The sequence below is a fragment of the Oncorhynchus mykiss genome, chromosome 19 (genome assembly GCF_013265735.2).
Source record: "Oncorhynchus mykiss isolate Arlee chromosome 19, USDA_OmykA_1.1, whole genome shotgun sequence".
In the NCBI taxonomy this organism is placed as follows: domain Eukaryota; kingdom Metazoa; phylum Chordata; class Actinopteri; order Salmoniformes; family Salmonidae; genus Oncorhynchus; species Oncorhynchus mykiss.
The window spans coordinates 27,952,987-27,965,416 of NC_048583.1; the positions used below are offsets into that span (position 1 = coordinate 27,952,987).

A 12,430-nucleotide genomic window follows, 5' to 3' on the forward strand; every position below is an offset into this window, starting at 1 on the left:
CATATTTATAAGTATAAAAGTAGGAGTAAAACTAGCAGTAATGGTATGTAATATGAAATGTGATATGTCATCAAATGGTTATTTACAAGTCGATAAAGTGAAGTATAAATAAATACTAATACAGACACATACTCACACACACACACACCCACACACATGCATGCACACGAGCGTGAGCGCACACACCATAGTGGCCTCAAAGCTCATCACTAAGCTAAAGAGCCGGGGACTAAACCCGGACTATTTTGTAGTGACTGCTGCTACTTGCTGTTTATTATCTATGCATAGTCACTTCTCCCGTACAAATGTGTACATATCACCTCGAATAACCTGTAACCCCGCACATTGACTCAGTACCGGTACCCCCTGTGTATAGCCTCGTTATTGTTATTTTATTGTGTTACTTTTTAAACTTGAGTATATTTAGCAAATATTTTCTCAACTCTTATTTTTCTTAAAATTGCATCGTTGGTTAAGGGCTTGTAAGTAAGCATTTCATTGTCAGGTCTGCACCTGTTGTATTTGGAGCATGTGACAAATACAAATTTGATTGGAATTTATCTGACACACACACGCACGCACGCACAGTAGCAGGGTTTGTGGGCTGTTAGCCAGCAAAGAAGTTCCCCAACTGTCACCAGGCAGCCTCTTGGCACACACACGCTCACACACACACACACACACGCTCACACATCAATTTTATATCCACAATAAAGCTGTCGTCTGTCCATAAACAGGCTGAGTGGCACACACTTTCACCTGGCTCTGTGCACTGTCTCTGTCTCACGGACCTGTCACAGGACCAGAGGGAGGGAGAAAAACACTTTCACCAGAGAAAGAGAGAAAGAGAGGGAGAAAAACACTTTCACCAGAGAAAGAGAGAGAGAAAAACACTTTCATCAGAGAAAGAGAGAGACACTTTTACCAGAGAAAGAGAGAGAGAGAAAGAAAGAGCGAGAGAGACACTTTTACCAGAGAAAGAGAGAGAGAGAGAGAGAAAGAGTGAGAGAGACACTTTTACCAGAGAAAGAGAGAGAGAGACACTTTTACCAGAGAAAGAGAGAAAGAGCGAGAGAGACACTTTTACCAGAGAAAGAGAGAGAGAGAGACACTTTTACCAGAGAAAGAGAGAAAGAGAGAGAGAGACACTTTTACCAGAGAAAGAGAGAAAGAGCGAGAGAGACACTTTTACCAGAGAAAGAGAGAGAGAGAGAGAGAAAAACACTTTCACCAGAGAAAGAGAGAAAGAGAGAGACACTTTTACCAGAGAAAGAGCGAGAGAGAGACTTTTACCAGAGAAAGAGAAAGAGAGACACTTACCAGAGAAAGAGAGAGAAAGAGAGAGAGAGAAAGAGCGAGAGAGACACGTTTACCAGAGAGAGAAAGAGAGAGAGAGACACTTTTACCAGAGAAAGAGAGAGAGAGAGAGAGACACTTTTACCAGAGAAAGAGAGAAAGAGAGAGAGAGACACTTTTACCAGAGAAAGAGAGAAAGAGAGAGAGAAAAACGCTTTCACCAGAGAAAGAGAGAGAGAGACACTTTTACCAGAGAAAGAGCGAGAGAGAGACTTTTACCAGAGAAAGAGAAAGAGAGACACTTACCAGAGAAAGAGAGAGAAAGAGAGAGAGAGAAAGAGCGAGAGAGACACGTTTACCAGAGAGAGAAAGAGAGAGAGAGACACTTTTACCAGAGAAAGAGAGAAAGAGCGAGAGACACTTTTACCAGAGAAAGAGAGAGAGAGAGACACTTTTACCAGAGAAAGAGAGAAAGAGAGAGAGACACTTTTACCAGAGAAAGAGAGAAAGAGCGAGAGAGACACTTTTACCAGAGAAAGAGAGAGACACTTTTACCAGAGAAAGAGCGAGAGAGACACTTTTACCAGAGAAAGAGAGAGAGAGAGAGACACTTTTACCAGAGAAAGAGAGAAAGAGAGAGAGAGACACTTTTACCAGAGAAAGAGAGAAAGAGCGAGAGAGACACTTTTACCAGAGAAAGAGAGAGACACTTTTACCAGAGAAAGAGCGAGAGAGACACTTTTACCAGAGAAAGAGAGAGAGAGAGAGACACTTTTACCAGAGAAAGAGAGACAGAGAGAGAGAGAGAGAGAGAGAGAGAGAGAGAGAGAGACACTTTTACCAGAGAAAGAGCGAGAGACACTTTTACCAGAGAAAGAGAGAGAGAGAGAGACACTTTCACCAGAGGGATGGCGAGTGAGAGGAAGAAAGAAGTCCCATGCGTTGCATTATTATTTTTCAGAGTGAGTTCTTCTTACTGAAAATGTAGCAGAATGGCACTCGATACCGAGCATTTACTTATCTCTCTGTTAGAAATCAAACTAAATGTTGGATAACTTCCCTAATGAACAGCAGGTTGGCATTTATTGCCACGAGTCTTTTGTCCTGGAGGCAGAACTAAGTGATTTCCCCCTCGATTCAGACCCCTCGACTTTTTCCACATTTTGTTACGTTACAGCACACAATGTCCCATCACGACCAAGTGAAAACAGGTCTAGACATTTTTGCAAATGTATTACAAATAATAACAGCAATACCTTATTTACATAAGTATTCAGGCCCTTTGCTATGAGACTTGAAATTGAGCTCAGGTGCAACCATCTCTGCAGCACTCCACCAATCAGGCCTTTATTGTAGAGCGGCCATAAGGAAGCCACTCCTCAGTAAAAGGCACATGACAGCCCGCTTTGAATTTGCCAAAACACACCTAAATGATTCTCAGAACATGAGAAACAAGATTCTCTGGTCTGATGAGAGATCCATGATGAAAACTTGCTCCAGAGCGCTCAGGACCTCAGACTGGGGCGAAGGTTCACCTTCCAACAGGACAACGACCCTAAGCACACAGCCAAGACAACGCAGGAGTGGCTTCGAGACAAGTCTCTGAGTGGCCAAGCCAGAGCCCGGACTTGAACCGATCTAACATCTCTGGAGAGACCTGAAAATAGCTGTGCAGCGAAGCTGACAGAGCTTGAGAGGATCTGCAGAGAAGAATAGGTGTTCCAAGCCTGTAGCGTCATACCTAAGAAGACTCGAGGCTGTAATTGTTGCCAAAGGTGCTTCAACAAAATACTGAGAAAAGGGTCTGAATACGTATATAAATGTGATATTTAAGTAGTATTTTTTTATTTTTAATTTGCAAACATTTCTAAAAAACTGTTTTTGCTTTGGGGTATTGTGTGTAGATTAATGAGTGAAAAAAAAACAATTGAATCCGTTTTAGAATAAGGCTGTTACGTAACAAAATGTGGAAAAAGTCAAGGGGTCTGAATACTTTCCGAATGCACTGATGGCCAGCTGCAAAGTCAACATTGGCTATATTGAAAAAATTCATGGAAACTAAAATGTACAGTCGTATGAAGAAGTTTGGGCACCCCTGACAATGTTTGGGTGTTTGGATAAGCAATTTAATTTTGATCTATCAAATAACTGATGGACACAGTAATATTTCAGTAGTGAAATGGGGTTTATTGAATTAACAGAAAATGTGCAATATGCATCAAAACTAAATTAGACAGGGGCATAAATTTGGGCACCCCAATAGAAAAATCACATCAATATTTAGTAGAGCCTCCTTTTGCTAATATAACAGCCTCTAGACACTTCCCATAGCCTCTAATGAGTGTCTGGATTCTGGATGAAGGTATTTTGGACCATTCCCCCTTACAAAACTTCTCCAGTTCAGTTAGGTTTGATGGTTGCCGAGCATGGACAGCCCGCTTCTAATCATCCCACCGATTCTCAATGATATTCATGTCTGGGGACTGGGATGGCCATTCCAGAACATTGTACTTGTTCCTCTGCATAAATGCCCGGGTAGATCTTTTGAGCAGTGTTTTGGGTCGTTGTCTTGTTGAAATATCCAGCCCCGGCATAACTTCAACTTTGTGACTGATTCTTCAACATTATTCCCAAGAATCTGCTGATATTGAGTGGAATCCATGCAACCCTCAATTTGAACAAGATTCCCAGTACCGGCACTGGCCACACAGCCCCACAGCATGATGGAACCCCCACCAAATTCTACTGTGGGTAGCAAGTGTTTTTCTTGGAACGCTGTGTTTTTTTGCCGCCGTGCATAACGTCCCTTGTTATGACCAGATAACTCAATCTTTGTTTCATCAGTCCACAGCACCTTATTCCAAAATGAAGCGGGCTTGTCCAAATGTGCGTTTGCATACCTCAAGCGACTCTGTGTGTGCAGAAAAGGCTTCTTCCGCATCACTCTCCCATACAGCTTCTCCTTGTGCAAAGTGCCCTGAATTGTTGAACGATGCACAGTGACACCATCGGCAGCAAGATGATGTTGTAGGTCTTTGGAGGTGGTCTGTGGGCTGTTTTTGACCGTTCTCACCATCCTTCGCCTTCGCCTCTCCGATATTTTACTTGGCCTGCCACTTTTTGCTTTTTGTAGCCTTCCTCTAAACCATAATGTTGAACAATCTTTGTTTTCAGGTCATTTGAGAGTTGTTTTGAGGCCCCCATGTTGCCACTCTTCAGAGGAGAGTCAAAGAGAACAACAACTTGCATTTGGCCACCTTAAATACCTTTTCTCATGATTGGATGCACTTGTCTATGAAGTTCAAGGCTTAATGAGCTCACCAAACCAATTGTGTGTTCCAATTAATCAGTGCTAAGTAGTTACAGGTATTCAAATCAACAGAATGACAAGGGTGCCCACATCTTTGCATAGCCTATTTTTCACATCTGATTTAATTTCATACAACTTAATATTGCTACACTAAAAATCTTTGTCTGGACAATACCCCAGTACTCAGCTTTAATTAGAAAATGAATGGCATGCCACTGTGATCATTTACTGTGAGGACAGAGTCAATTATTATGCAGCCTCAGAGGGGTGCCCAAACCTTTTCATACGACTGTATTCAAGGTTAGGGTCAGGCATTAAGGTTAGCAGTGTGGTTAAGGTTAGTTTTAAAACCAGATCGTATGACTTTCTGGCTGTGCCGGCTAGTGACCACTCTGCAGAGCTGCCTCCAGAACAAGATGGAGAAATACTAACCTGCCAATGAACATGGAAATCCGAATGCAGATCGAAAAAAGAAAAAAAAGATTGAAAAACAATAACGACCATTTATACTAGAGGTCACCATCGTTTCAGTTAAACTCCCACCAGGTGCATCTTGCCATGTTACTTTAGTCTACACACTAAATAAGATAGGAACACACACACCTGTTTTTAGAGGGAAACGTGAGGGTATACATTGAATACCTCAGCTGTGCCGAGTACAGGAAGAGTAGCTATGCCGGGAGCGATTACGGTTAAAACAAGGTGGACATGTCTACCGGCTGCCAGTACACGTACCCTTCGTTGCGGAAGACGGTTCTAAAGCAGTCCGCGAGGCTCTTGTAGTTGTGTGGATCACTGGTGCCTCTCTGGATCTGAAACCTGACAGACGACATCCCATTAGAACAAATGCAATACGCACCGAGTACAGCAGATATCAGGAACAGCTTTAGTCGGATCAGTGATCGGGCTGTTTCTTTGAGAAACTCGCACCTTGGAATATTGATTACATGCATGTCATAGATTGATTTCAAAAGGGGACATCATCGTCCTAATTGTCATGTAAATGTCCACACTTATCCATTTACTCTCCTCCTCCCTCCCTCCCTCCCCTCCCTCCCTCCCTCCCTCCACTCCTAACCACAGGTCCCTCCAGCCCAGAGGAGAAGTCAAACATTTACTTAACCCAGCCTATATGCAATTAGCCCCTCAACTCCCCAGGACCAGGACCAAGCTTTACGTAGCTAGCGCTGAATTCTGCTAACATGCTAGTAAGGAGCATTGTAACAGCTCCTGGGTTACGTGTAAATGTTTTAATATGATAGAAGCAGTTGATGGGATTCGGTGTTGTACTAAACACGCTGCTAAACCCCCTAATAAAGACGTCTGAGCTCTGTGTAAATCTTTTACATGATACAACCGCTGGAGGTGAGGGGATTCAGAGAGGTGGGCGGCAGGGCTGGGGTTTTGGTGAGGGGATGGCTGAGGGCTGCAGTGCATTGGCGAGGCTGGGGGCGTGAGAGCTGTAAACAGGGGTAGGTTGGGGGCCATCAAGGCTGGGGTATTGTTGAGAGGATGGTTAGGAAGAGTTAGGGTTATACGTTACATATTTGGGGAAGAGAAGGTTGGGATGCCTTGAAATTATTTTATTTTCACTGCTGAAGGCCGTTTGGCACTCTGGACAAGACTCCTGGACCAATGAAAGGATGGCACAGCGAACAGAATCACCAATCAGCACATTAACTTAACAAAAGCACCCCTGAACATTACAATTGTTATGACAAACAACTGGAAGACAGAGGAAAGAAAGACAACGAGAGACAGAAGAGGGCTCAGTGACGGTGACATAGTGGAGAGGAGTCTGGGAGGAAGATTCTCTCCTCGTACGGCTCTCAATGGTAGGTTATGAGGTCAGCAGTAAGTCGTCCAGGCAGGTGCCTGATGGAGCCATAAAGGGCCACGGGTCCTAACAGGGGAGGATGGGGTAGGAGGGGGAAAAGAGTAAGAAGGGACAGAGGAGAGAAGGGGGGAGGAGGAGGGGGGGTGGGAAGAGGGAGAGGAGCAGGGCTGATGACAGGGGAGGGACGGGGCAGGGGAGGAAGAGGAGGTTGGAGAAGAGGGAGGACGGGTGAGGTTTAGTGGGGTGAGCAGACCTCATATCGCCAACACATTAACACCTTACAGGGAGAGTCCCCAAAATCCTATTTGTTGGATTCCCCAATAGCTTGTAACCCGTGGCTGAGCCCAGCTTAAATCACAGCAACAAAGAGACGTCCAACACCATGTTAAAGATGAGAAGGAAAGGAGTGGAAGAAAAGGGGGCTATGGAAGAAAGGAGGGCGGTGTTGGAGTGGTGTACGGGGGAATTGGGGTGCCGTAGGGTGGGGGCAGACCCAGAAGATTTAAGACCAGTGGGGCTTGTAAACAAATTCAAATCGAGCTTAATTAAAGGCATATGAGTCCAGGGTCAAGGCTTGAAGGGGTCCTGTCCCTTCGTAACCCCCGATCCCTCTCGCCTCTCTCTCTCCTATCTCTCTCTCTCAGGGCCAGTTGGGTTCGGGGGGTTGGGGGGGGGGGGGGGGGGGTGGAGTGAGAGAGAGAGAGACACACCGAGGTGGATCGGAGACAGAGATGGAGAGGGCAAGGTCGAGGTGGAGGTGGGCCGTGGTCCGGTCTCAGCCCTCTGACTCCACACCTGACCCTGGGGTCAGCTCATTTCCTCATGGCCCTTCTCTACCCTGCCATAAAACCAGGACCAAAGAGCTAGGCTCAGGGAGGGAGAGATAATGGGGAGGAAGCTACAAGCCTCAATAGGAGAGGAAGTAGGAGAGATAATGGGGAGGACGACCAGAGAGAGGAGGCCATGGCCCTGGAGGAGAAAGAAGCCTCGAGTAAAGAGGAAGAGGAGAGATGATGGGGAGGACCACAGATGGGGAGGACCAATAGAAACCAGAAGAGAGGAGAGGCGGCCTGCGGGCCCGGAGGAATAGGTAACCTCAGGCCTCAGTGGTCTTCGTGTGGGAGGGTGTGACTACTAGTGTTGCCTTGCCTTTCACAATCAAATGTGAAGAAGTGCTGAAATGACAAATACTCCTGCATTTGCCTGCAGGAGAATATTGAGTTTGACAAGGCACGGGTTCCGTAGAGTAGATAAGCTGCTTTCTGAAGTAGACAAGGAGCTAGTTAATGTAAGCCAGACGAAACGCTGAGCGCTGAGTGTTTTGGTCGACTGGTAAAGAGAGAGATAAGCTGGCGTCAGTGAGTGACTCTGCTCTGGCGGATCCTCTCGGCCTTGGATCCTTGGAGCCGGGAGCAGCCGCCTTGGCGTCGTAAACTCAGCAGACAGACAGACAGACAGAACAGGAACCAGAGGAAAGCCCAGGGGCTCCTTTAAAACATCACACTCCAAGCGTTCTTCTCTCCCTCCCTCTCTTCCCGGGCCAGAACCGGACGAGATGTACTCAGAGGTGATGAGATGTGGGAGTTCATCGACAGTCACTTCCCCTCTCTACTCCCCTCCTCTGACAGTAGTCAACTCTCCACTCCCAAGACCCCCCCCCCCCCCTCCCCTCTCCACTCTTCCTGGCCCTGGCCCAGTTTTACAAGTCCTGGGAGCTTCACCATGAGACTGGCCAGGTGAGGGGGTATGGGGGTGAAGGCCAGGGCGGATTGGTGCTTCTGTGAGCCTATAGACTGGGGAATAGCATTCAGGGTTAAATAATCCTCCACCCCAACCACCTGACCCCAACCCCCCTATAAAAGACACAGATCCTAGGCCTGCGTCTCATATGGCACCCTTGTCCCTTTACAGTGCACTAGTTTTGACCAGAGCCCATCGGGGCCTATATAGGCAGAAGCAGCAGTGTTTCAGGGCCAAACAGGGCAACATGGACCAGGGGCTGTGTCCCCCAATGTACCCCAGAGGTAATGAGGACCGGGGCTTGGGGACCAACCAATGAATTTCTATATACAGTGGGGCAAAAAAGTATTTAGTCAGCCACCAATTGTGCAAGTTCTCCCACTTAAAAAGATGAGAGAGGCCTGTAATTTTCATCATAGGTACACTTCAACTATGGCAGACAAAATGAGAAGAAAAAAAATCCAGAAAATCACATTGTAGGATTATTAATGAATTTATTTGCAAATTATGGTGGAAAATAAATATTTGGTCAATAACAAAAGTTTATCTCAAAACTTTGTTATATACCCTTTGTTGGCAATGACAGAGGTAAAACGTTTTCTGTAAGTCTTCACAAGGTTTTCACACACTGTTGCAGGTATTTTGGCCCAGATCTCCTCTAGAGCAGTGATGTTTTGGGGCTGTTGCTGGGCAACATGGACTTTCAACTCCCTCCAAAGATTTTCTATAGGGTTGAGATCTGGAGACTGGCTAGGCCACTCCAGGACCTTGAAATGCTTCTTACGAAGCCACTCCTTCATTGCCCGGGCGGTGTGTTTGGGATCATTGTCATGCTGAAAGACCCAGCCACGTTTCATCTTCAATGCCCTTGCTGATGGAAGGAGGTTTTCACTCAAAATCTCACGATACATGGCCCCATTCATTCTTTCCTTTACACGGATCAGTCGTCCTGGTCCCTTTGCAGAAAAACAGCCCCAAAGCATGATGTTTCCACCCCCATGCTTCACAGTAGGTATGGTGTTCTTTGGATGCAACTCAGCATTCTTTGTCCTCCAAACATGACGAGTTGAGTTTTTACCAAAAAGTTATATTTTGGTTTCTTCTGACCATATGCCATTCTCCCAATCTTCTTCTGGATCATCCAAATGCTCTCTAGCAAACTTCAGACGGGCCTGGACATGTACTGGCTTAAGCAGGGGGACACGTCTGGCACTGCAGGATTTGAGTCCCTGGCGGCGTAGTGTGTTACTGATGGTAGGCTTTGTTACTTTGGTCCCAGCTCTCTGCAGGTCATTCACTAGGTCCCCCCGTGTGGTTCTGGGATTTTTGCTCACCGTTCTTGTGATCATTTTGACCCCACGGGGTGAGATCTTGCGTGGAGCCCCAGTTCGAGGGAGATTATCAGTGGTCTTGTATGTCTTCCATTTCCTAATAATTGGTCCCACAGTTGATTTCTTCAAACCAAGATGCTTACCTACTGCAGATTCAGTCTTCCCAGCCTGGTGCAGGTCTACAATTTTGTTTCTGGTGTCCTTTGACAGCTCTTTGGTCTTGGCCATAGTGGAGTTTGGAGTGTGACTGTTTGAGGTTGTGGACAGGTGTCTTTTATACTGATAACAAGTTCAAACAGGTGCCATTAATACAGGTAACGAGTGGAGGACAGAGGAGCCTCTTAAAGAAGAAATTACAGGTCTGTGAGAGCCAGAAATCTTGCTTGTTTGTAGGTGACCATAATTTGCAAATAAATTCATTAAAAATCCTACAATGTGATTTTCTGGATTTTTATTTCTCATTTTGTCTGTCATAGTTGAAGTGTACCTATGATGAAAATACAGGCATCTCTCATCTTTTTAAGTGGGAGAACTTGCACAATTGGTGGCTGACTAAATACGTTTTTGTCCCACTGTACATTAGATGACTGACAGGTGCCGCTGTTTTGAAGACACTGCACCTCCATCTTGACACTCTCCCACCATTATAAAAAAGCTATAAAAATGCATTTATTAACGTCTACATTTGTTTTTGCCACATTTACTCTATTATAGACAGCTGCATACTTTTAAATTGTATTATGCGAGCTAAACAAACAAAACCAAAAATAACCCTAAAAATCCTTACAGCATAAAGTTCTAATGTTACTGTCCCCACAACAACAACCATTTTTTTTTTTAGATACATGTCATTTTGTCCTTTTATTGAAATACTGTAGAATTCCATTCATCCCTGTGGAGGACTGCTTCTTCTGAGGAGTGCCAATATGGCTGACCGATGGCTACAAAGCCTCTCATTGGCCAATACATAGCATCAGAAATCCAAGCACGCACACACAGAGACACACACACACAGAGACACACACACACAGACACACACACAGACACAGACACACACACACACACAAACACACACACACACACACACAAACACACACACACACACACACACGTAAGCAAACACACACACACATGCAAGCATACACACACACGCAAGCAAACACACACATGCAAGCAAGCAAACACACACACGCAAGAAAGCACACACACACACACGTAACGATTTAAAAGAACTGCCGATGGGAAGGGGCAGGGGTTATTGGGTTGATCAAAAGGCAAGAGGTTTGATGGGCCTGATTTTAAAAGGGCAGGCCGCTCTTTTAAAAGGAGTCTTTTAAATTTGGCCTTGTTAAATTGTGCTGGGTATTCCCTATGAGAGAGGCGAGGACAAAGGGAGGTGGGAGGAGAGGAGTCGGGAGGGGGGAGTAGGGGACGAGAGAAGAGGAGAGGGAAGGGGGCGTTGGGAACAAGAGAGGGGAGAAGATTAAGAGTCTGGTAGAGAGAAGGGAAGGATAGGTGAGGAGAGAGGAGAGGAGATTAGATGAGTAGTCGGGTAGAGAGAAGGAGGAGAAAGGTGAGGAGAGGAGGGGCACTCAGTCTCTCCCATAAATGACATTTAGCACTTCAAAACCCTTCTATCCAAAATATTAATTGTAAATAATAAATACGATGGTTTTATGATGTAAATAGTTCCAGAGCCCTATATTTATTACGTCTAAGATTAGAAAATACGTCATGTTCTCCATCGTAAATGCTTTAATAGTTTAGCGTCAGATAGTGGTTGTTTGTTGGTATCTATGTGGACAGTTTGCTATAGAGCCAGTCACAGAGTCCCATTCCTGGCCTGTTAGCTTACACCTTTGTGCATGACAGAGTGTAAAGAGCCCTGACAGAACAGGAAATAAACGAGAGAGGTGGAAAGAGTAAATGAGTGGTGGAGAAAAATCTGGAGAGAGAGAGAGAGAGGCAGAGAGAGAGGGAGAGAGAGAGAGGCAGAGAGAGGCAGAAAGAGAGGGTGAGAGAGGCAGAAAGAGAGAGGCAGAAAGAGAGAGGCAGAAAGAGAGGGCGAGAGAGAGAGAAAGGTAGAAAGAAAGGGCGAGAGAGAGGCAGAAAGAGAGGGAGAGAGGGAGAGAGAGGCAGAAAGAGAGGGAGAGAGAGAGAGGCAGAAAGAGAGGGAGAGAGAGAGAGAGGCAGAAAGAGAGGGTGAGAGAGAGGCAGAAAGAGAGGGCGAGAGATAGAGAAATGCAGAAAGAGAGGGCGAGAGAGAGGCAGAAAGAGAGGGAGAGAGGGAGAGAGAGGCAGAAAGAGAGGGAGAGAAAGAGAGAGGCAGAAAGAGAGGGCGAGAGAGAGAGAGAGAGAGGTAGAAAGAGAGGGCGAGAGAGAGAGAGAGGTAGAAAGAGAGGGCGAGAGAGAGAGAGAGGCAGAAAGAGAAGGCGAGAGAGGCAGAAAGAGAGGGCGAGAGCGAGGCAGAAAGAGAGGGCGAGAGAGAGAGAGAGAGAGAGAGAGGCAGAAAGAGAGGGCGAGAGAGAGAGAGCGAGACAGAGAGAGGCAGAAAGAGAGGACGAGAGAGAGAGAGGCAGAAAGAGGGAGGGAGAGAGAGAGAGCGAGACAGAAAGAGGCAGAAAGAGAGGACGAGAGAGAGAGAGAGGCAGAAAGAGGGAGGGAGAGAGAGAGAGCGAGACAGAAAGAGGCAGAAAGAGAGGACGAGAGAGAGAGAGGCAGAAAGAGAGAGGGAGAGAGAGAGGCAGAAAGAAGGAGGGAGAGAGAGAGAGGCAGAAAGAGGGAGGGAGAGCGAGAGAGGCAGAAAGAGGGAGAGAGAGAGAGAGCGAGAGAGAGGCAGAAAGAGAGAGAGACAGCGAGAGAGAGCGAGAGAGACGCAGAAAGAGGGAGGGAGAGAGAGAGAGAGAGAGAGAGAGA

At 46.1% G+C, this 12,430-nt stretch overlaps 1 protein-coding gene across 6 annotated transcripts in view; it reads right to left on the reverse strand.

The window, feature by feature from the left end:
* Positions 1–12,430, reverse strand: part of slc25a21 (solute carrier family 25 member 21) — a 276,710-nt gene that overhangs the window by 32,981 nt on the left and 231,299 nt on the right. For 4 of the 6 annotated variants that reach the window (XM_036954590.1, XM_021573850.2, XM_021573854.2 and 1 more), the window contains one exon: positions 5,342–5,425. The exons of the other annotated variants lie outside the window; for them this stretch is intronic. In XM_036954590.1, the coding sequence (XP_036810485.1) occupies positions 5,342–5,425 (84 nt within the window). The remainder of the gene's footprint in view (positions 1–5,341; positions 5,426–12,430) is intronic. 6 annotated transcript variants of the gene reach the window in all.